The sequence below is a fragment of the Lissotriton helveticus genome, chromosome 3_1 (genome assembly GCF_964261635.1).
Source record: "Lissotriton helveticus chromosome 3_1, aLisHel1.1, whole genome shotgun sequence".
NCBI classification, from domain to species: Eukaryota; Metazoa; Chordata; class Amphibia; order Caudata; family Salamandridae; genus Lissotriton; species Lissotriton helveticus.
In genome coordinates, this window is record NC_136061.1 from 1,534,730,405 (window position 1) to 1,534,758,037 (window position 27,633).

Here is a 27,633-nt window from a genome sequence, read left to right on the forward strand (position 1 = left end):
GGACTTCCTTCCGGCCACCTCGGCCCTCCCTTCCTCCTTCCTATCGTTTGCATTTAGATATGCTCTGAACCAGACTCGAAAGGCACTTGGGGATTTTACTTGTAGGTGGTCATTAGGAGCAGAGGGTCATTAGCCGAATATTTACCTATTTCCAGAGCTTAATAGAGACATGCAATTGGAATCAGATAGAGCAAGATGCGGGAGGTCACGCGCTGATTAATCTATGTGCAAGAGAATGGATCAGGGCAGAGCTGGCCCATCCCAGCACCCGTCTCTCCGCGCTAGTGCTCCCTGTTTGCCTGCTGTCCCTTCTTCTCTCCAACTACGATCCCCCGGGATGCATTATATCTCCATTTCTCTCCAAACCGTTACCTCTTACACGTCTCTGCCGGCCTACCTTTCTCCATCCCAAACTCACTAATCTCTTTTCTCCTGTTCTTCTCAATGTATCCCCCTGCCTCTTTTCTCTCTCTCTTGTTCGATTTCTATCAACCCATTACTCTCATCTGATTTTCTCTCGCCTTTACCTGTTATTTTTCGTACCCCCTCCTGCTCCTCTGTGCCTGCACCTCCCTTCTTCTTTACCCAACACTCCTCACATTCCTTGTCTCTTCTATCCTGATCACTCTCTGCTGTTTTCATCCTGCATAGTCCTTGATTGTCCTCGCATGGCTTAGGTGTGAGTGTACTCTGATCCTTGGCCACTACACTCCTATCTAGGTCCTTCCAGCCCTGGGGTAAATTGTGCATGAATTTTTCACGAACCGTCTGATCACAAGTTAAACAAGCATTAAAAAGGCAGTAGGTCTCGCCTTTCATTAAGTTAAAGCCATTTGCTTTGCTATACAATACCATTAGCAAAGCAAATGGCTTTAACTTAATCAAAGGCCAGAGCTATTGCATTTTCAATGCTTGTTTTAACTGCCTCTCCACGTTGTATCTTCGACCCAGGACCTCACAACGCTACCCAACCAGGATTTAAGGTGCTTTGTTCAGCGAGTCTAACTTAGTCCCTGCATCGAGCCCGCACTTCATCGCAGTTGACCTGAATTTGTGACTTTGTCTCAGGCTGGAGAGACCAGATAACCGCGGTTGGTGCTTTCTCCTTTTAGGCACTATTTTTACCTAAATCTTTAAAACTGCATATCTAAGGTTTTAGTGAATGGATGTTTGCCGTTTTGGTCTCAAATTATTTGTTAAATTGTACTTTATTTTTTTAAATTGGTGTGGGATTTTTCTTATGTCATGTTTTCACTGTATTACTGTTTGAAGTGCTACATAAATACTTTGCACAATCCCTCCAAGTTAAGCCCGACTGCTTTTGTGCCAAGCTACCAGAGGGCTAAGCACAGGTTACTTTGGCGTTTGCTTGTGTTTCACCCTAACAAGAATTGTGGTTGTTGCATGAGTAGGGTTTCACCCCGCTCAACCAATAACCTAATTTCCTACAAGTTGCAGGTTTGATGACTTGAAATAAGAGTTCTGCAGAACAGGAGATGGGCAATGCTACCTCCAGACACTATATCCGAGATCACAACAGTATGCCAGACTCTCAAATAACATCAGACCATGGCTCCAACTCATCAATAACTTTTTTTTTTGCAGGGTTTTATATAGCGCGAACTTTAACCGAATCGGCTATCAGAGTGCTTACATAGCACTAGTTACATTACATGAGGACACACATTCATTTTTGTTAGGCACAGGGAGATTAAGTGATTTGCCCAGAATCACAAGATGTTAAGCATCATTGCTGAGAGTCAACCCAGTTCCCAAGATTCGATGTCGACCACCCTAGTCGTTAGGCCAACTCCTCAATTAGAGATGCCAGGTAGACATGTAACTGCTCATATAGACTTTATAAAATAGTAATACTAATACACCATGTTCAATATAAGCATTTTTCAATCACTTATCAAAAGATTATAAATATCGTCCTAGATGAGCAGGATTTGCCACCACTCTCTGATAGGGATAAGCCACGTAGGAAGGAAATAATACTTGCAGCATTCTCACCATTAGTGCCAGACTCATCGAAAAATAAGCTTGAGAATGGGCTCAGAAACATGCTGAAGCATTGTATAAGAGTTAAAGTGGTGGGCTCAGTACCACAATACATCTTGTTTGGAGTAAATCACAGGTTCAAGCCACATATCCATTAAAGGCAGAGGCCAAGCATGATATAAAAGTGGTTTTGACAGAATTACATTATTGGGGAGTGACAGTACCCGGTCACTGGACTACGAATACTCCATTTCCAGCTGTTAAGAAAATCAAGTCATACCATCTAGTACTGGGCTACTCAACACAAGCACATATGGCCACAGTTACGCGCTCATTATTAACTTAGCACTTAGGCAGTCCAAAACTACATTTTAGGTCAAAATATAGCACATGAACAAAATATTTGGTGCTCTTTACATTCATAGGTATTCAGCATACATATAAACAATTAATCTAAAGGGAGAAGAACAGTTCGGGTTTGTCCTCAAAGAATAATGGAGTTGTTACAGAACAATAATGACGAACTGTCATACAATGAGGATATACATTTTACTGATGGATTGAATGTACATTTAAAAAAAAGGGTGGGCATAATACTGAATATTCTAGCCAAAAATGGATACAAAATACATTTTAGATAAGGATTGCCTTCCTTGCAATAATATTTTTGGGATATGAATATGAACTGGGATATCCAATGAGCGCAAACATTTCTATAAAAGTAAAGTACTTCCCTACAGCCTACATATACACTAAGGGCATTACTGTCACACTAGGTTGAGTGAAAGAAACGTATTTGATTTGGAAAAGCCCACCTTTTCTGAGAAAAATTAGACTGATGCCCATACAGCCCTTTTGCTTGGGCTACTGGCTGGCATGTTAGAAACAAAATATCTATAAACAAGGAATCACAAGTGGAATTTAATAATTCAGGTTACACTAATGTGCTATAGAAAGAGGGAAAACATAGCCTAGAAATCACAATTATATTCAACTGCAGATAAGTGATGTACTCTGACAGACACACTTCTCAAAGTGGTGCAGACAGTTTGAAAAAACAAATTATGCTGGTTTCTCTGGTACCTAGTTGGAGGCAGCGCCTAAGGTAAGATTTGTTAATGCTGTGCACTACACCTTTGTTTGGTGCAATAGGACTAAATCCAGACATCGCTTAACCTACAATTTGAATATGATCATACACTGAAATATCAAGAGCTCTTCGAATACTAACAAACAATGTCACAAACTCCTCATACAGCACCCACACATGAAGATAAGTGTGTGTTTGACGCAGATGGCTATACTTGGCTTGCAGTTGGTACTAAACAGAAGAATTTCACTGCTTGTGCTGCAGTTCAGGACAGTTTCCAAGATGAAGAATTCCAACTGCAACTGACTAAAACTTTAGGTATATGTACTGTATAAGTAGCTGAGATTTAGTCTATCTTATAGGCCCTTCAGAACGGGTTCTGTGTACAGATCTACCTCAATACCACGTAGTATTCAAGATTCCCGGATTTTCAAGAAAAAGCTGAAAACTTTCCTGTTTTAATTCCCAGAATTACGATTCATTTCAGGCTTCGCGCCGGGACACTCTTTTGAGTAGCTGCGCGCGCTACAAACACATTTAACAATAACAATAAAAATTGGTGTTTACACGGATTCAGTGATTCAAAGGGTAAATCAACGAAAGCTAAAAGGGTTTTGGCAAAAGGGACCATCCCATACTTGAAACTGCTACTGGTTCATTTACAGCGTGCAATTGCCCATAGAAGTTTTGGAACTAAGGCTAATGGGGTACAGCGTGACTGATTTAGCAGCAAAAACAGCTGGTAAACTATCAATACAGATATTATTGTGGTGTTACAAGCAATGTTGAAAGGGGAAAAATCGCTTACAGATTCCTACTAAATATTCCTATTGTTTTACTGAAGATAATATCTCCAGAGTATTCATCTCAGGGATAGAGGACAGGCATGTCCTAAATAGGTAGTTGGGTTAAGGAAGGTCATCTCCTCACCCCAACGTTTGTACAACGTTACCAATTATTAATGGGAGGAACTGTGGCTGAACATTCAGACGTTTAGAACTAGGGACCAGATTCAAGTCCCATCTTCGGCTTACCAGAGAATCATTCTTGGCAAATCGCTGAATTTCCCAGTGTCTAAAATAGACAAATCGGATGTTGGATAATGTAATATGATGCTCATGTAAACATCTCTAAGGTCCTTGGGCCAAGTTTGTGCCATATACAACTGCAAGAAAAAAAGAACCTACAGCAGCGATATTCGTGGCTATTTATGACCTTAACTATAAAGACATTTAAATAGGCTATTTATCCACAAATAAAGCCCCATGAGACCCACTCCTACGTCTCATATTACATAAAGCCGTTGATGTCAATTATCTAAACTATATCAGGCTTTTGGGTGTCATGAATCAATATGAATACATGCTCGTTGTAGTTCATGGGTAATCGCAAACATTTTCCCAAGAGCCAAAATGTTTGTCCTGTGGGGACACAGAGGGCTGCATTGATGCCAGATGGGTGGCGGTCTGGGAGTGGGGGTGAGGGGAGGGGGATGGGAAAGAGTGAAGCATGTACATCTAGTGGCTGAATTGCACAATGAGAGACCAGGAAATCTGGAATCAATCCTAGCTTCCCAACTTGACCAAACTGTGTGAATCTAGGCAATTGTTTTATTTCACTTTCCCTCCTTTTTCTTTATTATCTTATATGAGGCCCTTTAAAAAATGCACAATTACAGGATGTGTGCTGTACCAAACCTTCCCCTGTGTATGATTTAATAAACTATAATGTTGTGCATAATAGCAACCTAGGTCACCCAAAGAGTGAACAGTAGTGACTTGTCTCTTGGTTCACTATTGCAATTGTTGTCAGTGCGGGTGGAAGGAAGCATGATGGTTTCTTAAATTCATGTTTGAAAATATCACTTAAAAAAACACACTTCTCAATGCACTGACATTATCTGATGTACGAAGGTGAAACGGTTCTGCGTATTAATGAAATAACCTTTTTGAATTTTAAAGAGACTTTATCATATGTTCATCTCTTTGTTGCAAAATTAAACTGTTACTAAAGTTAAGTGGTGCAGGAAATCGTAGTTACTTCCTTTCTATAACTTCAATAACCTGAAAACAAATGCTTGCCCGTTTAACATCTTTTTAATGTTAAGGTTGATTAGAGTGAACAGCAGCCCAGACCTGGTGTTGACCAGGGGAGCTCATCTAAAGACCAGGAGGACCGCATGTGGCCCGGGTGGTCCTAAAAGGCTTGTTGTCCCCTATTAGCAAAGCCAGCAATATAGACCGTTCACTCCGAAAATGCCCACAGCATGCGCTGCAACAGCATTTACAGACGTGTCAACTCTGGGAGTTTGGTTGCTATACTCATACCTTTTGTCTGCAACTGAACGGAATCATCAAATGAGCCAATGGTACAGTTTAACAAGTCTTGACCTCTAGGTTATTGGAAAGAGGATCGTCCTGGTACCATTACTTATGTCACGCTCAGGGAGCACTCAGCAACTTAGGGGTGTACTACAAGGCTGCACACTGTATGACATGCTATGTAGAGTATAAACGTATGTTCTGGACTTACTGTTACCTTGAAAGGTGAAGAGACAGGTTTAATCACATATTGATCTATTGCACAGCCACAAAGAAATGAGTGAAACCTTCTTACAACAAAAAGGGCTATGCAGACTCCACATTCTAAACTAAAACTGCTCAAGGATGGCTTCCATTATCTGGAGAATTTGCAGAAGAAAAGATTCCTGGAAACAGTTCAGTTGAACCAATACTCGGACCACTTGTTCCAGTTCATACTATAGACAACATTTCCACTGTTATCCTTCCACCATTGCTTGGTGCCAAGAAAAACAGAAAGGTGTTCATTCAAGCAGCATCATGCACCAAATCTGTTCATCGGCCCTCCATCGAAGCCAAAGTAACTTCAGATTATCTAGTACGCCATCTCTCTATTCTTGAGCTACCTCTAGAAGAGATTAGCAAACCTTTAGATTGCTTCTCCTGTTGGAGTAGCAGCCGAGTCTCCAGCTTTCCCTACCATGAATCCTGAGCTGTACCAAGAACTACTAAACCTGCATTATCATTCAAACCATAACAAAAAGCTAAAATGTCATCACAGAAACTTGATATTGAGGAAGTGATGGTTGTATTTCTGTCTTCTGTTTTACACAGTTCAATGTCTGAAAATATATGTTGCAGACGGATAATTCCCCATTGCTGGGGCAGTGACAGTTATATTCATCTAGCCTTGTCCTATGTTTGGGACTTTGCAGCAAGCTAATTGTTCATTTTCTGGGCTACAATACTGATTATTATTTTGAAGATGATGCTTGGGGTACTAGATCCCTGAATAGCTCTCCATTGCTTGCCCTACAAGAGATGCACACATCTACTACACTAGCAGATCGGATGCATGGACGGCGAAGGACTGGAAAACACTATAGGCTCTAAATGCTTTTGGGAGATTGTTGGTCCAGCGGTTTGAGATCCTGGAATTTCCACTCACAAGGAGGGACAGTGTAAACAGATTGACCTGGAATCCTTGGGTACAACTGAATAGAACATTCACAACGGGATTTTTTTAAATTGGAATGATGGTATCCCTCTAGTAAACGGTGGACAAATTTCCCCACAAGGACTATTTACGCCTTTAGGATATCTGCCACAGTTGCTTGGGCATTTGTTTGAAGATTCTAAGAGAGGCACATTATATTTGTATTGATACATGTCGCCATTACTCTGCAAACACCACCAAAACGTGTTGACACTTGGGATAAACTCAATCCAGTGTACCGGCCAGTCATTGTGATAAAAACACTTGGACTGCATACATGTCTGGCATTTGAGTTTTTTTTACTTGGATTAGTCCACAAACCACTAATAAGTGTACTGCTGTATTTGCGGTCAGTCTGTCTCTCTCTTCTTTGTTTTGTCTTTCTTTTAAACTTTATATTTTTAATTGTTTTTAATATGTGGATATAGTGTTTTACTATTTGTAGGATTTATATATGTGACATTATATGAAATTGTATAATGATATTTGTTTTTTATAATATGACGATTTATGAATTCTGTATAATGAACAATTTTGAATGGTTCTAAAATATTTTAATGAAATATAGGTTGTCTTGTGGCATTGCAAATATAGGCATATGAGTTTTATGTACGATTGATATGAATGGTTTGAGGTATATTTGAGATGATTGGTATCCAAATAAAATAATTGTTCAACCAAAGGGAATTTATATTCTTCTTTGACTACAAGAGATGCAGTCACACATCCTCTTGCCATGTGGCAAGTAGCTACCATGTTCTAACATCATTGATCATTGGCTATCCAGTGACATTTTTTGGGATAAGGTTCCTTATCGGATTTTGGAACGCATGGAAATGGTTTAAATAACTATTGTCCTGCGCACCTCAATGGGTGCTGTTGTCCCAGGAAGTCTTTTTGCAAGTCGGTGGGACATCAATGCAGTCAAACAGTTCTAGGGTAATCTCAACACATATGCTTCATTCAACAACAAAGATCCTTATTTCAACACAATTGAACTGTTTCCACCATTATGGTTACCACTACATTCAATCAACTGGGCAATATGAACTTTATAACTTCACTAAGTGCATGCACTATTGGACTGCCTTTGCTGACAGCCAGAAGGCCTTGAAAAGAAATTCATACATTTTTGACATGGACCGTAGATCTGATCCATCTGTTTATTATTCTATTTTTAGGATTCTGAATGATTTCCAACAGTTTTGGTTACACATCATGCAGCTACTTATTATCTCCATATCCTCAGGTCATTTTTAGACCAGAGTTATACATAATGGGATGCTACCATTCCAGTGCATAGTGAAAAACAAACACAATCAAGGCAACTCCAATGGTCTGACATATTGTTTCATGCATGCCTGTATACACAGACATTAATTTCCTTAATGAAATTATTCAGCAAATAATATGCTTGGCCATGGATTACTTTAAGGACCTACAGACCCCATCAGCTCCTAAAGATAAATTATACACATTGACCAGATTGCAAATGGTGGAGGGCGCCAATTTCTGATTACACTGATACACAGTACTCTCGAAGACCGTGGGCCTATAAGCAAACAACGTCACTATTCATATGGCTCCCACTAACCATAGATTCAGGTCTGTAACCATTTACACAATGATCATGCGGACTGTATCACATTGATTTGGTACTTCTAATCGGCACATCTTCATGTACAAATATTTCAGGCGATCCTTTATAATATGAATTACGATACATGGTCCTTGTGACTTTGTGAAGCCTGGCCTTGTTTGCCTGGGCATCCCCCTTGGTCATTTCCTCAGACAATGCGCTCATAGGCAATGCTATGTTTTCAGAAAGAATTGTTTATTTTGTGGATTGTGCTATGGTTATGCTTTACTGTTTAAAAACATTGTAAAATGTTGCACTATATCCTCCATTGAGAGAGAGAGAGGTATGCAATACCCTAAAACACACAAGAACAGATTCATTTTGGTGATTTGGTGCGGTTTCACCTCCAATAATACATAGATTTGCGAGGTCTTTAAGAAAAAAAGGCACCGGAATCGTTACTGCCTGCAAAAACTGCATTTGGTGCTTTTTTTTTTTTTATAAGCGTTCACTCATTCACTACCGGTTCTTGTTTTTGCAAGTGCTACCATTCTCATCATTATTCTCAGGTTATGAGCTTGCTCTTTCCTACTTCTACTGAGTAGCACTGCCATTGTTTTTCTATTTGGTGTGGATTTGATTTCCATTCTGCATGAATACTAAACTTTGAGTTTTCAATGTTTTTAAACCAGCAGCACGGCCAATGTTTCAGTGCCAAGCCTGCTATCACACAGCTGTGCTCAACATTTGTCTGGAACATCAATTTGTGTTCGGCATGGATCGGTGGGAGATATTCAACCAACTGATATTCATCACTCTCTTTGTGGAGCACTGCAGTTACCCAGCATCACAACTGCTGTCTTCTGATCACGGTTATTGTTCCCTCAAGTGCCAACAACTGATTTTGCTTTGTATCTTATATTATCAACATCAGGCGTATTCAAAAACGTACGCTTCCCCTGTGGCACAATCAACTTGTTTACCTACACCTCCAAAACGTAAAACTGTTGTTGAAGGACCTGCTGGAAAGTAGGTTAATATACTCATCAGAAGGTCCTTCAACGCCAATTTTCAATCATGTTTTTTCTATTGCCTTATCCACACTATTTCCAATTCTATCAAAAGCACTTTTCATGGTATTAATCATGTGAAGTATGAAGTATTACTTTTATTTGATTTCGTTAAAAATCATAAAAGCATGGAAAAAACACATATTACATAATAGGTATCAAAGATAAAAATCAATAAAATGCGAGCAAATAAAAACATTATCCTATCATAAGCTTTGGTCGCAAAAAACTATAAAAAACAATAATATTGTAATCTATACAAATTGTAAGAACTTCATCGCAGTTCAATATGAAAAGAGCTATATTTAATGCCAGTGCAGGAAGGGAGTGACCAGACAGTCATATATCTTTTCCGTGTGGACTATTATGTTCTTTTGTCCAGTTCTTTGGCTGCCATTTTCCAAACGGTGATGGCTCGACATGACAACTGTATTGACAGTCCACCAAGGCATTGTATCACTGCAGCTCTGCACGACCTAAATTGATATTTCCTAAAAATCTCACGGAGGACTATTTTTCGAAGTTCTAATAGCAAGGGGCAAATGCATAAAAGATGTAATAACGACTTCTCCTTGTTCGCACAGGCGACATTCTTTGGTGGGCCATGTAGACTTCCATTTCGGGGTTCATGGTATTAATCATGTGTTTTTACCATCATAAATTGAGCCTACATTCAAGCCTACTGATTTGGATTTTGCCAGCCTGACTACTTCACAGATTTTACTTTAAGGAGGGCACATAGATGCTATTTTGTTCAATGCCATGCTTTGCATTCATATTGAATTAGGCGTATGGCATTTGCCTTACTTGATCATCTATCAAAGTGCAACCATATATAAACAGCTTCAATATATATTCATATATTTAATATGAATGTCCACTATTGTTATATGAGTGTCATACATTTTGCATTATTTGTTCAGGTGTCCACTGTAGTGTGCACTCTGGATTATTTTCCTACGGTCCATGGCCTTATATGTTTCTTATTTGCAACTTTTGATTTTTTTGCCTGCATGTATGCATATTATCATATGACAATATGTGTAGTAAGTATTAAGTTACAAGAAGGTGCTTTTACTTCAAATACTCATATATAGTCAAATGCTTTAACATGGTCCTAGTTAAATAATATGTAATATATTGCAGGAGAATCCTCACGGTCGCCTTCTCACTTTTAATCAATGATCAAGGTGACAATTTGTCTAGATAGTTCTAAGAATAACGCTTAAAAAAACTGATTTCATCTCTCTCTGCGAGAGAAACATATTAGACTTACAGGGAACTATTATTTATTTATCAAGGCTACTGACTAAGACCAAATTGGATTATCATAAACAGAGCTTCAAGCATTGTGGGCTTTAAGTTGTCTGCCTCCAATATTTACTAATGGTATAAATATAATGCACCCCTCACAATGGCAGTCCCCTCATTTTGAATGTTTTCAGCCAGGACTCAGTAAGAAGTGAAATCATAAATTGTAACATACTGTCTGCTCTTACATTATTTACCCTTTCTTCAGTTATATTCACATCATTTCATTTGATATCTGCTGTAATATTTTTTGCATTTACTCTGCTTTAACCCAGCTTCAAATACAGCCTTGTAAAGGCTAGTTCAGATTTCTTGCGTGCCCCCTCTTAGAAGAAAGGGTGAAGAGACCCAATTTAAATACCCATTTGACTGGCAGGTAATGGTATGTTCCTAATGCAAACTCACTTTGGTTACATCCACAGGACTTTTGTGGAAGAGAAACTATTTGTTTTCCCTTCTCTAAATGGTAAGTTGGTATACCCGTACTTCCACAGGCTCAAGTGGTCAGGGTAGCTCCCATCATGCAACAGTAAAACCATAAATAAAGTTAAAAACTTGTTTGGAATACCTATATGGAACACTACTGAGTAAGAATGTATTATTTATAGATGGCACACTAGTACGGTGAAGTTTGAGGAGTTAGGACAGTCAAAAGGTAACATAGTCCAACCATTGAACTCTTTATGAAATGGCACCTATGAAGAGAACATAGGGCACTGGATGAACTCTAATCACCAAACCCAGACCACATGGCAACTTTTAAAGTTAACTGAAAATCCTGCTATAGGTTTTCCAACACAGCAGAGTAAAATGGTCCAGCAGCTCTAAGGTTTGGGTGTTTTCAATGACTAAGTATGGGTAACACAGCTCCTGCTTTGCCCTCTTGTTGATGACACACCAGACTGTACAAAGATTTGATTTCACTCATAGAAAAACACTCCCACAAAACATTGCCAACTAGCTTGTAAGACTAAGACGCTCCCCATGGCCAATTTCCTCACATGCAGAGACATTTTCTCAATCCTTTCTTGAAATGTGATTTGAGCTAGAATCATCTCCTAAAGGTGATGCATCAAATGTTTAAGAAGTGATGGCTGACATGTGCCTGCTAAGTTCTACATCAGAGCAACGGAGAGACCGCATTACCTGATATAGGCCCGTCTGTGCTACACAGAACAAGCAAGGATATCCAACATAAACTTATTTAAATGTAACCTTTGTACTGTGCTCTGGGTTAACTGTCTGCATTCAGTTTCTACTGTTACAGGAGTGAGTTATCATACTGCCCCTTTTCATAATGCACAATGATCTCTTAGGCTACTAGTTTAAGATGCATTCACATTAATGTATCATGAAGACATCTTTATAAAAAATTCAAATCTGGATGTCATTCAAATGAAACCCTAAAACATGGAATACTTCCTAAACAACATGATTCAAAAAAGAACAAAGCATGCTCTCTGAATGGATATATGAAGACTTTTCTTGTGCGGTCCAGGTAACATTAATGAATATATGGCTTAACTCCAATCTCTCCTTCACCTATCATTTTGAACAAACTGCCCCTAAAGTCCAAGCCATGTTGTTCACTATAAAAAACAAATCCCATTTTTATATTTTACAAAAAAAAAAAAAAAATCCCATTTTTCAACCCAAGTATTTCAGAAGGGCTTTCAAGCTCTAGTTTTATCCAAAATGGATTATGTTAAGTCGATCCTAAATGGCGTTTCCTTTGTTGAGTTAAGCCTCAAAGCAGTGACCCAATCGATAGCTAGAATTTTTTTAAGGAACAACACAAGAGAAAACTCAATATCACCCGGGTCCATAAAGATTTACATTGGCTTTCCCATGCAGCAAGAATAAAATCAAAATTGCCTGTATTACCTACAAGACATTTAAAGGTAAACACTTAAAATGCAGCCATCAACCATAAACAGACCAAGAGGAAACAAAAGCGTAAGAAGCCCAAACCATCAGTCTTGAGTTCAAGAAATTATAACCCTCCCCAAAAAAGCGCCCACTCCAGCGTGCTTGCTGCTGCAACAACAATTCACAACTTCCTTCCTTCCAAAACCAGACAAGCAGGCTACTTACTAATCGACCTTTCTTAAAAGCTAAAGACAAACTTTTCTGTTTGACCTACACCTAAATAACTCACTCAAAGGCTCATCTTGCTTTGCTTTCTCCATCCTACTCGCCCCCTATCATGTTAATCTTTCACTCTACCGAGTTCCTTTCTAACATACCATACTTCACTCTTACCCATTTCTTCTTCACAACTGCTGTTCTTAGCTATTTCATCCCGTCTAGTAACTTTCTGATCCGCCTTGCATTATTCTCAGTTCAATCTCACTTAGCCTCTTCATAAATCCCAATTCTTTATTTTATGTATTCTCCCCTCTTTTTGCCTAGAACACCCTACTCTACTCTGCATCTAATAGTGCTTTGAGCATACACTTTGGCTAGTTAGTATTTTTTGCCTTCCGTACTTGTCTTTCGCTATCACGCTTCTGCCCGTCTCCCCATCTCTTTAGAACGTTGGTCACACACAACAATGTCTTAGCTTCTCCTCACCCCTAAGTTCTCCTATATTCACTGTTTCAGTATTAACTACTGGTTGTAGGTGCGACTGTAAGTTTGTTCTGATTCCAAGTAATGTGAGGCAAATATTCCTCTCCACTGCTTCATGTACAGTGTGCTTTATAAGAATACACAATTAAATATTAGTACCAGTTTACACTCACACTATAGAGTGGTGATCAATCAAGAATAACATGTTTTCTATCCCTTGATCATTTGCTGCACTTTTTTCTAATTAGCATTACATAGGTTTTACTTTACGTTTTTAGGTCTCACCTGCGTAGGCTGCGCATGCGCAGTCTCGCTGGCGAGATTTTATGATTTAGAGGGGCTTTGAGTATCAGCTTTAAGCTCCGCCCCTCTTTCCCATCGGACGGCGGCCAGCCATTGGGAAAGAGCTTTTGCCGACGTAGACTTTTCTCTTTTTCTGCCGTCCCACTTGGACGGCCTGGCCTGCTTTACTTCTGAAGTAAAAGGTTTCCTATCTTTATGGGGCCAAACACATGGTCCCATAAAGATAAGAAACCTTTTACTTCAGAAGGAAAGCAGGCCGAGGCCGTCCAAGTGGGACGGCAGAAAAAGAGAAAAGTCTACGTACTTGTTTACATTCTTACTCCAGAGCCCTCCGTCCCAACAGCAGCTTGAAAAGAGTTTTTTTAATCTCCTGCCAATGAAGTAACCACATTAGACAACAAACAAAAACAAGAGGCAGTGTGTATTTGACGAGCGACCCCTTTCCTAGCGGGGTGGGTCCATCCGTCTTCTCACTGGCAGTTTTGAATTTAAGCAGGGGGCCTGGTGGAAAGAGGAGCCGGGAAGGAGGCCAGGCAGCGTGTGCGGGGAGTGTGTCCCGGGGCCTGGCAGCAGCGGGCTGTCAGCGAGAGACTTCTGCTCGCAGGCCCCCGCCTGCACCGCGCCAGTCCTGCCCTTTTAACTAACATGTAAATATTCGGCTTCACAACCAGGAGGCAAATCAAGGAGCCCGCGGCTGCAGGGGGAGGCGGGAGGAGCCACTGTGCACTGTGCGGGGGCAGCTTCATAGCCGGGGGCTGACTGGAGCCAGCCCGAGTCGTGGCCATGGAGGCCTCCTGCTCCCATCGGTACTGCGAGGCTGAGAACGGAGCATTAACACGTTTCACCAAAACAAAGGGGTGTTCGCACACTCACGCATGGTAAACACGAGTGTAGCCTGCTACCATTGCAAGACTACAAGTTTCCTTCGTGCATTTTCGAAGAGGCGTATTTTACTTTTCCTCATAAGAAATTTCTGTTTATTGCCCAATTTGCTTGGGTTTGTGACAAGAAGCAGCAGGATGTATGTAGCACCTGCTGCCACCCTCGTTCTCTTTGGTGTCACTGTAATACATTTATAGATTCCACTTTCAATCAAGGATGAAACGTTGTTTCTACGGGTTTCCTGCCCGCTGGCTGGTGAGTGGCATTGTACTGGCGGTGGCCCCTGGGAAAACACGAGGAGGCTTCTGGTTGAATAAATATACAAACCAAAACCAAGAGGACCCCGTCCATGCTGCTCTCAGGCGTGACTATAATTAAAATAGACATTGAAACGGGTTCCTTCCTATCGGCCTTGTAATGGCGTCTTTAACCTTGCAGGCAAAAACACACGAATCGTGTAAATAGTTACAAAAAACATTGAGGTAATCATGCCAGCCGCGTAGTTCCAGTTTACATTTGACATATTTTACTTCATCTTGCCTTCCCCGAGAAAGTTTGCAGCATATTAATCTTTTACAAATTCTTAGGGTTCCACGGACCTGAAGCGGCTGGTTGGGGGGTGGGGGTAAGGTCCATTTAATTTTTGAGACCTTCACTGTGCAACAAACTTCTTTGGAGTTATGGTGCTTTTAATCTATAAACTGGTACAAAAGGGGGTGGTGATGGACGGAGCATCTGAACCAATCAAACACTCACACCCAGTCAACAGATCTGGGTTTAATCCATCACCGTTCTTTAGCCCACTCTGCCACCCCAGTTCAGACATGGCCATATGCAAATCAGTCTGACCCTGTGCCTCATGGGAACAGTCCAGCCCGAACTGCCAAGCCATGCCTTCCCTGGACCGGAAACAAGCTTCCGAGGACCGGTTTCTGGCATTTCAGCCGTCTTCAGCCCAGCTTGCTTGAACCCAGTGGCAAAGTGAGCAAGGGACTCACGTCTGAGCATACCCTGCCAACTTATGGCGAACAAAGTGGTACAAAAGGGGGTGGTCGTGGACGGAGCATCTGAACCAATCAAACACTCACACCCAGTCAACAGATCTGGGTTTAATCCATCACCGTTCTTTAGCCCACTCTGCCACCCCAGATCAGACATGGCCAGGGTATGCTCAGACGTGAGTCCCTTGCTCACTGGATTCAAGATAGCCTGGTTGATGAGGATTATGAATCCGAAACCGGTCCCAGGATGCTTGTTTCCGGTCCAGGGAAGACATGGCTTGGCAGTTCGGGCTGGACTGTTCCCATGAGGCACAGGGGCAGACTGATTTGCATATGGCCATGTCTGAACTGGGGTGGCTGAGTGACCTAAAGAATGGTGATGGATTAAACCCAGATCAGTTGACTGGGGGTGAGTGTTTGATTTGCTCAAACGCTCCGTCCATCATCCCCTTTTGTATCGCTTTAATCTATAAACAGCATATTAATATTTCACAAATCCGTAGGATTCCACGGACCTGAAGGGGGAGGTTGGGGGGTGAGGGAAATGTCCATTTCATTTTTGGGACCTTCACTGCGGAACAAACTCCCTTTGGAGTTAAGGTGCTTTTCATCTACTCCCTAGCTTCCGAAACAAGCATTGGCATACCCCAATAGGTCTCGCCTTTGGGACCTTATAAGTGTTTAGCCATGCAACAGTTGATGTTGTTGCAGTAAGGATATTGTGCTGCATAACTAAATACTTATAAGGTCCCAAAGGAGAGACCTATTGGCTATGCCAATGGTTGTTCATGTTATGTCGGTGTCTGGAATACACACTCTTCTTGCCGCATCAGTTACCCAGAAGCAGTACAGGGAAGCAAACCTGGTGTTAAAAGTCATTAAACAGGTGAGCCATTGTCCTATTGTATGACCTTAGTGGGTATTTTATTAAAACCTTTTCCCATATCACCCTTGCACCACAATAATGGGAACCAACAGGCTCCTGGCACAGTCTCTAAAGGCTTCTGCTGGATGACTAAGATGACCTGAAGTAAGAGCCAGCTGTAGCAGCTAATCAGCTCACCCTGAGAATACGCGCCAGTGAACCAAATGTAGTATACTACCCAAAAGTGTTTGACTGTTCCAAAACAACTTGAGACTAATACCACATTTCGTCTAGCTTCCCAGATACCTAAGTGGCAATACAAGTCTTGTCTTTTACCCTCTCTGCCATTCTCACTTGAAGATTCAATCTTATACAGTAGATAGGTTTAGATGTTATCTTTTGGTTTTGGTCAGCTTTGCTCCAATACGTGACTTTTCACTGTGACCAGCTTTCAAGTTTCTGGGTTAAATACTAGACTTGGGCGCTGATGCATGGAGTGGTGTGGCTCACTGGTTAGAGGCGGCAGACCCGGGAGCAGAGGACGGCCCGGGACCAGGGTTCAATTCCCGACGCGGCAGGGTCTTGGACCAGCGTCAACGGACTCGATAATTCTTGCCTCGGTGCCTACTCTAACTAGGGATCACACTCGGCAACTCTGGGCATTAGCTTGCCTCATCTCCACAAGGGCCCCCAACATACACCGGGCATGCCTGGTTTCACCTTGGAGATACCCAGTAGGGACCATCTCACAGGGAAAGCCAGGACGGGTTCCCCAGCGGTCTACAGCGCAGAGATACTCCTTCGGGAGTCGATTCTAGCGCTTTAGAAACCCACAATCAATCAATCAATCTCTGTTCAGTGTGCTGCTTTGCACTATGCCACTGAAGTGTTTAGGTTATGTATTTTCATTTAATTACTCTTCAGATTAGGACAGTTAACCGTGTTATAGCAATCTACTTTATGTTTACTGCATTTACAATGCTGTTTTATGGGATGTGCTCTATTCAGATCACCTGCTTTGTGACCCTTTCCTGTTCCCAGCCCCTTTGCCCAAAACTGTCTCTGCTTTGCCCTTCTGATTCAGATCCATGACACAAGTTAGGTTCTCTGTCCTGTGCATACACAACTGACTACTTTTCTGTCTGTTTCATAAGTTCAATATCATCTGCAGTCCAAAGCAAACCAGAAAGTTGCCGTTCCAGACACAGTGAGGGATTTCACATATGTGCTAAATACAATGCTAAATGTTGACACTGGATGATAAAATAAGATTACACATTAACTGCCAAGCCTCAACAGGAGGACTGTGTCCACTTTTGGAGCCACACTTGGATAACTATGCATAGTTCTACATGCAGCGTCAAGTACTGTGTTTGGTTTTACATCTACTTCTAGAGGCTACAGACCTGCTTTCGGATGAAGAGTACAGATATACAATTCTACATAACAACACTTAGAAATGGTGCTTAATTCTGAAGGATATATAGTAGTGTTCCCAATTTTTAAACTGACATCTTGAAAATAGGAAGGCAAATTACATACAGTCTAGAGACAGTATATTGAAGTTAGTTTAATCACCAGACCTTATAGTGAGATAGAGGACTATGAAGATGGTTATAGGAGGCTGTCAGGATTAGAAGGACCCTTTCTTAGAACCTTTAACAGTAAATCAAGTTTCCGTTGACAAAAGACAGATAAAGACAATGAAAAGAATGGGTGGATGTGGCATTCCTTACCTGTGCTTGTCAGCCGAGGAGCAAGACGCAGACAGGTCTTCACAGGGGTCTGTTTCTGGCTGAGGCTGAGTTTGATTCAGGAAAAATTAACAGTTTTCTGGCTTTCAATAAAAACAACATTCACAATTGCCCAATCCTCATTTTGCTACTATGACTTCAAATGGCCTGCTCTGTGCTTGGTGACGTGTCATTTTTGTCTCTTTTAGCTGCCTTCCCACTCCCCAAAATGTTCTGATACCACTGTATTATTTGTTGTGCTTGATTTCTCCAAATCTGCAGAATCCAGTGCTCTCTAACGGAATCCAAGCCATTATATCACCCTGAATATTTCCTTGAGCTTATGGAGGGGCTTAAGGACAAATGAAAGGAAAGGGGGTGAAAATGCATTTCCTGACAAACCTTGGAGGAGAGGCAGAAACAATTCAGCGATACACTGAGCCTCTGCTGAGAGGAACACACATACGTAATAGAAGGTTTCAGAGGGCAGTGTGCTCGTGAGCTGAAGGTTTGTTGGGAAGGAAAGTAGTGCTCTGGTGAGCACATGATGAGAGGTGCAGGAAAACAGTGTTCAGGTAAGGCTGTGCTGGGACCGGAACGAAGGTAGTATTCTGGTCTGCATGGGGTATGTTGACCAGGGTACAGTGTACCGGTGAGCTAAAGGTGGGAGGAGCATAAATGAGTGTTCTGAGAAAACTGGTGGGAGGGAAAGGAAGGCAGTGTTCTGGAGAGCTCACTCTGGGGGATGCATGATTACTGTGTTTTGGTGCTCTCTTAGTGAGAATGGAGTGAAAGCGAGTTTTCCGTTGAGTTGATGGGAGAGGAAAGTTCTGTGGCTCTGGTGAAGGGGATGTTTTTAGGTAGGGAGGATAAAAGGAAGGTGTTATTTTTAAGAGTCCCTGATGGACAGTAAGGTCGTGCTCCTATCAGCCCGTAGTGTGAGGGGCTCACCAGATTCTGGGAGTTTGTGGTGAGAGATGGAAAGAGGGTACTGCGCTGGGATGTGCCAGAGGAGGGGTGGATGGCAGAATTGAGTTAAAAAAAAATCTACTTGGAGAGAGTGGAAAAGGTAGTGCTTCACTCAGACCATGATGATATATGGAAGTCTAGAAGAGCAAACAAGAATGAGAGAAGAATACACTCCGGCCTGCACAGGGAAGGCAAGCGGTCACTAATGCAGAGTTTGGCGTTATACTCCTTGTACCTCTACAGAAACATTTTCTATTGCAGTAGTTCTGCAAGCTAAAATGTTGGCTGCATCTCGTAGAGTGAGGAGACTCTTAAAGCGAGATCCAGAAATGGAATGGTGCTCATATTAATCTGAGAATATCAGAAACAAATCTGGGTAAAACGCATTACAAACTGAAATGGAAACTTTGAATAGTGGATATAGTGTCACCACCATATCCCTGCTCTTAGGGGACAAAGGCATTTACAGGGTGGTCTGGAAAGGGAGGGAAGGTTTAGTGACAAATAAGAGGTAGGAAGGGATTGGAGGTAGGCAGAGAGTGCTGAAGTGTTAGAGATATTGAAAGTCAGTCAAGCATTGGGTGCTGAAAATAGAGTGGCGTTAGTTTTAGAAGTAACGGATAGGTGACATATCAGAGGCAGTTAGGGTGTGTAACCGATGGGTGTGATCTTCCGTCAAATACTAAGACTGTGTGGGAAGCACTTGCCACTGTTCAGAGACAACGGGAAGCAAGAAAAAAAGAGATTAATAGCCCAACAAGAAATTGAAACCGTGGCCATGGATACTGCTTGGGTGCATCCTAGGGAAACAAACCTCCAGGAGGAGTTGAATCAATGATTGGCGACTGCTCTCCATCTCACGGATCTGGGATGCTATCTGTGGAAAGACATAGCAAAATACGTAAGGGCTGGGAGATGTGGGACATCGATAGTTCAGGGACACATGAATCTGGGCATTTCCTCACCTCCTTGGTCAGCTCGTCCTCGGTTTCCTCATAACTCTCCAAGGCCTTGAGTACCGACAACTTGAACCTGCAAAATGTCACAGTAGACCAATCAGAATGGTGCTACACAAGGCATGCACTTTCTATGCATACACCTATATCAATTGGATATAGCCCCTTCCCCTCCCCGTACAGCAGAGTGTTTTCTGAAGGCTTCTAACGCTGTATATTGTTACCTGCCACTTGGCTTATGCCACAAATGGGGTTTATCAGGGTCTATATTGCTGTGCTTTGGTTTATCTACCACCTTTACCACTGCCCTTGGGAATTCCTGCTGTCACCATCACGGACCCGAAGATTTACTCCTGCCCCATATAAGTATTCACTTATGGAAACCTCCTCACTTCTCATAGTCTTCAGGTGGAAGCAGAAAGTGGGACTTCAGTTTAGCATCTGCCTTGTTTTCCCACCAAAAGCTGTTGGTTGCCTTCTTGTGCTCCAGGCTACAAAAATGTAGGGAAAAAAAGCAGTGACTAAGTAAATCCCTTGTACAGCAAAACTGTATGTAAGACATATCGAATATGTGCAGAACAGGCAGCAACAAAACACTCACACAATAGGAAGAACGTGAGCAGCAGCAACAATGCAACCTATCCTCGCACAGAGAATAGGTATAGAAGAGGTGTCACCAGTTCAATCTTCCACTAGGCACACAGCATTTACACTATGTAAGCAGCAGTGCAAGCTTTCAGGCTGTTCCCAAGCTGTACTTCAAACAAGATAACAGACGTACTGCAAGCTTCCCTCACACAGACTGTTAGAAGTTTGTGGTGCTACTGGTTGTGGTTTTCTTTCATATCGCAAAGCAAGCACAGTATTAGAATCAGCACCTGAGAACTTGGCACTTTCTATCACACTGCTGGTCATGTGAAAATGGGGCAGGCCGTGTTGCTAGTGTCAAAGATCTAGAAGGTGACACTTGTTTGGCATTTACTCAAATCAGAGGCAGTAAGTGCTTTTTGACTTCTCACTGCGTGTTTTCACCCCTCACCGATCAGGCTATGACGCTAGAAACTGGATACTGAGCTCCTTCATCTGTCATTACAACAGCTTCCAGGCAAAAATAAACTATCTGTACCAGAGGCTCCCGCTGACTCAGGCTAGATTATAGGCAACTCTGCTGATCACCATTAGGCATGATTATGCCAGTTGTCAAGCCTGTCGTACATTACTCCTGATGCCTCCCCATACCTGGTGTGTATTACAGACGCTAATGCCAGCTTTTACTTGTCCAGGTATTGCTCTAGCACCTTTGTATTACACATGATGCAAACTGATTACTGGTCTGGTATTTCACCATCTACTGTACAATCCAGATTCTGATGTCAGCCCTTAGTGGTTCAGTGGTTTCCTACCTCTCTGTACATCATATTAAATATACCTACTGAATTGCCCTCGTAACTCCCTCGACAAAGCCCTGAAGTGCAGCAGCCATTTCCTGGTCAAGCATTCTAGCAGCACCCCATGGTACATGCTCATTGTCTTATTAGCATCCTGTAACCTGTCGGGTGCCCCACCAGCATTCCATGAATCGTATCACTAGTCCCTTTTATCAGCCCATTTCTCACATGGTGTTCAAGCAGTGCGCCATGAGTTATGTTCATTATCGCTTTACCAACCCCGACCTAAGCAGATGATCGAGCAATGCCTTATGAACAGTGAAGTTTTCTTGACCAACCCTTACCTTGCCAGATGCTCCAGCAGGGACCCATGAATCACAGTCATGTTTCCATTGCTCATGTGCTTTTTCACCTCAAGCTGACAACAGTAACACCAGACTTTCTTCTCGTGCTCAGTGGCATCATACTTTAGGACATGAGCACCTTTAACCATTTTTCGTGCAGCCTCTACCTGAAAAACAACAGAAATAGATTTAGCTAAAAATGTGAAACTGGGCGGAAGGGGGGTGTGGGGTGGCCCACCGAGTGGACGTGAAACACAAGGGCTCCACTATAAGAGTGACAAACGGAGCTCTTAATAGACTTCTAGCAAGCCTCATGCTAGATCTTCACAGCGGTTGTTACGTTACTGCACAACGGAACCAAGAAAGACTAGAGGATCCGGACGTTAGGAGGGGGGGGATGCGACTGGTTGAGGCATCAAGGCAGAAGCGTAGCCTGAATCGAATGAGACTCAAGAAACCCAGGGAGCTGGCTGTCGGAATTGCTACGGCCCCTGACTCGCCGACACCGCAAAAAACATTGAGGGGAAAGGAGAGGAGAGAACAAGTGAGTACTGGGAAACGGACCGGCAGGCAAATTCGAATCAGACCGGAGAGAGCAGAGGGAGGCACCTTACTAAGACCATAGCCAACTGCGTAGAGCAGAGCGGAGGAGTCCTGTGGACCCGAACACTACACTGGTGAGTGCCTCTCAAGGTGGAAAGTAGAGGCTACTCACCAGGTCACCAGGACGACAATCACAAAAGCAGGCAAAGTGGAGAAACGGGCGAACTTGGTTGCCGGCCTCAAGATGGCGGACCCTTGGGACAGAGACGCAAATCAGGAGCTGGCCTGCCTCTCTACCCGCTGCTGAGAGGCGCCAGCTTTGTAACCCTAGAGCGCTGCCGCGTCTGCCGCTTTGCCGTAATGAAGGCAGGATCAATCAAACAGACCCAAAACACTGTAACTAACGATATAAGGGGCTCACCGCTACTCCAGGGAGAAGGTGAGGCATACTTTCCACCTGCATTATTCAGGGACAGCTCCATCACGACCCTGTTACACCCATAGCCATAACCATCGAGGACACTACACAATAACATATATACAGGGGCAACATCTTATTTCTGTTTATAGGAGGGAAGGTAGCACCTAGAATACAGTTCTCCGCCTACCAGATAGCTTTCTCCATGGAGATTGCGGACCAGAAAAGGGGCAAGGTATCACCCTCTTTCACTTCAATAATCTGATATAGACACCTCCTGACTTTATGCCTCTGAAGAAAAACCAGGCCAACAGAGTCTCTAATTATTTGACACTATCAGACACGAGGGGAGGAGCCTCATGGGAAAGTACAGACAAGATGGTGCTTACCAGAGAGGACCTCCTGACATCTCTAAGGGAGTTTAACAGGAACAACTGGAAGACTTGAAGTCTGATATGAACACCTTCCCGGAGAAGTTACACGCGGACCTCCAAAGCAAACTTACCTCTCGCCAACAAGACGTAGGCTCAGTGGGCACTCGCACTATGGACCGTGAGACTAAAGCACAAGACCTAGAACAGTGCCTACACATGGTGAAACATTCCCAAACGCACCTTCAGGCAATTCTTTTAAACTGTGAGGATCTAGAAAACAGATCTCGAAGGGAGAATATTTGCATTTGCAACCTGGAAGAAGGCGCCGAGGGACCAGACCTGGAGCCATTTGTACTGGGTTTATTCTTGGAGATGTTGGGTTCTGCCAGACCACAAGTGAAAATATACAGAATACATAGAGTGGGACCACCAAATTCAGGAAGCAACAAAAAGACATATTGCCTAGCTTGCCGCCAACAGTTCCGCCCTATCACAGATACAGGACACATTACAGGACAAACCCTACCACGCAAGTATCCTCAAGGAGACGGCAAACATCCTGAATTTACCAGTACCAGAGGCTCAAGCGGATGGAGGAGAGGAAGCGTCTACGACAACAACACAAACGCTAAAATACTTGACGCAGAGGGTGGATACCTCCGCTGAACTGATATGGAGGCAACATTGAAGAGACTGGATCGGTCGTGGTCTCCTTGAGACATAAAAAGCCTATCTCGAGGGGAGACTCAAGGACAATTTGGAGCTGTTCACGGCAATGCAGCGGACTGGGATACATGCCGCTTTGACCGTCGGGGTTGTATTACTAGAAGTTCTTATAGTAGAAATAATATTGTAAGCTTTTTTCACCTTACACTGGCGGATTCTGACCTGTCCGCCCCAGTAAATACTCTTCTCTTCGGAAAAGTCCGCTTCACATAGGTATTGTTCACATGTTCAAACAATTTCTGGGGTTGTTTTTGTATTTTTTTTCTTCCCTTTTTTCTAACATAGAGGGTACATGGAAACCAACACGCTGTCAACCGCCACAGCAACACAGGGTTGAAGGTCGATTTTTCACAAGTCTAGAGAGAGTAGGGAGGTGGGGGGGACACAGACACCCAGAGAACCTATGGAAATACCTACTAGACCAAAGGCATGACCTAGTAGCTTTACAGGAGACACACATGAAGCGCTCTGAAGATCACAGATTGCACCATAGAGCCTACCCGATTATCTATAAATCATCAGCACCATCAAAACATAACGGGGTTGCCCTACTGTTCCACTCATCGTTGATGTTTCAACCAGAGGGATTCAAGGAAGATAGGGAAGGTTGGATGGTTAAAGGATGAACCATGATAGAATTTGCACTTTTGCCTCTGTATATGCCCCCAATTGTAACCGGGGACAATTTATGAACACTGTGTTATCACTGGGTGGATTCGTGGAAGACGATAGAGTGATAATGGGCGACTTTAATATCACTTGGGACCAGAACGAGGAATGCACGCACCCCCATAGGGCCAACACTGGTAGCTTTCTGAGAACACTGAAACAGGAATTTAAAGATCTGGCCCTTGTAGACACATGGTGCACCATACACCCCACCAAGAGAGACTATACTTTCTTCTCACGCACCCACCACACATATTCCCCGCCTTGACTATATTTTCGTTAACTAAGCACTAATGGGTGAGATGACCTCTGCCTCAATTCACTCAATCACGATATCAGACCATACCTCAACTACTATTACAATGAAGTGGGATATGGCCCCCAACGAGACACCACAGATGGTACTTCCCAGAGTCCTTGATTCGAAATAGGCTGAAGCGAGACAAATTACGAAACACCACTGCAGATTTCTTTGAACTGAACGCCCAACAAGACAACTGGGATGCGTTTAAGGCGGTACTTAGGGGACACTGTATTGCTAAGAGTGTGACCCTCAAACAAAGAACGAAAGAGATTAGAGCTAGAGAAAGAACGGAGAGAGGCAGAGAAACACAAAACAACCCCAACACTAGCAATACAAAGGAAAGTGATTACACTTTGGGGGAAATGTTATGCTATTTAAAATATTAGGGCAGAACTCCCTCTCCTGAGACTCAAAAGCACTTCATATGAACAAGGGAACAAAGTAGTGTCTCACCTGGCCAGACAACAGAGTAAAGCGAGAAAAGAATACATAGGAGACGTCCTGTCTAACACGGGAGAGAAAGAGAGTAGTCTCACATTCTGAAAAGCCCAGGTGTTCGGCCATCTTTATAGCCAGCTTTACACTGAGTAGACTCCGGCCAAGAAAACTCAACTAGATTCCTTAGAAAGGGTAATCTTCCAACCTCAGAATGAACAATTGGGAAGCCCCATAACTACAGAAGAAATTTGCACAGCTCTAACAGGGCTCAAACTTAAGGAATCCCAGGGACCGGACGGATTGACAGCCCAGTTTTATAAGACCTTTAGCACAGAGATAATCTTGCATCTTGTAACTCTATTCAACTTCATGGCAGAGGGGGTATGGGTGTTCCCTTCTATGAACGAGGCTATAATCTCGGTCATTCCAAAACCAGGGAAAGAGCCTCAAAAATGCAACTCATATCGACTGATTGCGCTCCTCAACCTAGATGTTAAATTATATACGAAGATAATAGCCTAGAGGCTGGATAGCCTGCTTCTGGACCTCATTCACCCAGACCAATCAGGTTTCATAACAGGAAGGCACACACACGATAATCTACGGAGGGTGATCCACCTGGCTGAAAAAGCCAATAAAAAAAATCAATACCGGCAGCCCTTTTGACGCTAGATGCAGAAAAGGCCTTCGACCGGGTGGATTGGTCCTTTTTACTCCGCACCTTAAGGAAGTTTGGCTTCTGTGACCCATCTGTGGAGATGGTGAGGGCTAACTACAAAAGGCCTAGTGCTCGAGTGCTGGTTAATGGAGTGAGCTCGGATGTCCTTCGCTTGGAATGGGGAACTAGACAGGGATGCCCACTCTCACCACTACTGTTTGCTCTTAGTATTGAGTCATTTGCAGCGAAGATTAGATTATCCACTATCCGTGTATCCATTTTGGCGGAGAGGAACATAAAATATCTCTCTTTGCTGATGATGTTCTGGTGACCATTACAGACCGCACAAATACATGGAGAGCTCTACGGACAGAGCTACAGCCTTTGAAATGGCATTAGGCTTTTGTATTAATGATACTAAATCGTGGCTGCTTAATTTGAACTTACTGCCCTCCAAAGTGGACCGGGTTGCGGAGGACACCTCCTTCCGCTAGGCGAAAAGGAAGATTACTTATCGAGGCATTAAACTTACACCCAATCTCTCTGCTCTTTTTAAAACCAAATACCCCCCACTTCTTCTAAAACTGAAACACGACCTTCGACGATGGGCTTCCTTGTACCTATCCTGGCTGGGTCTTATACATTCAAAAATCAAATGGAGAATGAATCACTCGACCTGAGTAACCAGGGCTAGCAACTTTGTGATGCGAAGCCCTCAATCATGTTTAGTAAGGTTGTGTGGCGGTATATCTTGGTTCTCCGCCAAAATCTAGAAACGTGTAAGCATCATCATTGGGCTCCCTTTTTGTAGTTCGCTTACCTCCACCAGGAGGAATACCACTGGTTATTGCAGTAGTGAGTAGGGATACAGTGAAGGTGCTCAGGTGAGGTGAGGTCCTTGGCAAATTTTTTTTAGGTCTCGCCTTTTCCATTCCGAAGGAATGGAAAATGGAGAGAATTCAAGTGCTCAAAATACTCGTCAAACCAAGGGTTTTTTGGTGCGGTTTTCTTCGAGTTCACGTGAATCACGTGACCAAACAAGCACGCGCATCAGCCTCCCTCCCTCCCTCCTAATTGCATTTTTTCACGGCCGCCACCACATCAAAGGGCTTCTCCCAGCGTGTGCTCTGCGGCTTCTCCTCCCCTAATTATTCATGGATGGCCGGCCGTACTTTCAGTTTCCCGGCCGCTCTTGTTTCCCTAATTCTCTCTCACGCTATCACGTGCCCTCTCTTGTTCTTCACTGTCCTTAAATCCCTTGACAAGTCCATCTTGTTTGGGTCACCTTTGCTTCATTAGACCCACCTTTCCCGCAGTGTGCTCCCATCGTTGTTTCCGACCCATCTTTCTCGACTAGGAACCTGTTATTTAGTGCACTCCCTTTAATTTGCTTTAATAACAAACTCCCGCGTTAAGTGAAGCAATTGACTCTTAAATGCGGTTGTTCTCTAACAGACTTGTTCTCAAACAAGAAAACAGCTCTCTTTCCACACGTTTCCCTTTCGGCCCTCTTTTTTTCTGCAGTATTTGATACCATTGTGGCCAGGTTTTAACCAAATCATCGGGTTTCTGCATTTCTGTAACATGATGATGCGCATACTTTCTGCATGTTGTACATTCCGCTGCCCCTAATGTGTCCGAGGTTTGTGGGCTGTGATGCATGCTAGCGCGATCCCAAGCCATGCGCCTCTGCTGCCCTCCTACAGAATTCCACACTTAAAAAACACAAACGTGTAGCAACGATGTTCTATTAATATTGATATAATGGCAGCGCTTCTATGCATTCTATAGTAATTGTTCTGAGAAAAGTATATTTATTTTACTTTTTGCAGTGGCTTCGCAAAGTCGGTAGTCATTGATTACTTGTTTTTTGTGTTCTTTTACCATGGGGCGTTTCTTACATTGGTGCAGCAGGTGCAAT

At 42.9% G+C, this 27,633-nt stretch overlaps 1 protein-coding gene across 1 annotated transcript in view; it reads right to left on the bottom strand.

Moving 5' to 3' along the window:
• CENATAC (centrosomal AT-AC splicing factor) overlaps positions 1–27,633 on the bottom strand; it is a 119,789-nt gene that overhangs the window by 40,187 nt on the left and 51,969 nt on the right. Inside the window, exons 2-6 of the mRNA XM_078682214.1 lie at positions 21,583–21,749; positions 20,243–20,341; positions 19,860–19,926; positions 19,709–19,771; positions 17,929–17,993 (exon numbers count right to left, since the gene is read on the bottom strand). Coding sequence (XP_078538340.1) covers positions 17,929–17,993; positions 19,709–19,771; positions 19,860–19,926; positions 20,243–20,341; positions 21,583–21,749 — 461 coding nt within the window. The remainder of the gene's footprint in view (positions 1–17,928; positions 17,994–19,708; positions 19,772–19,859; positions 19,927–20,242; positions 20,342–21,582; positions 21,750–27,633) is intronic.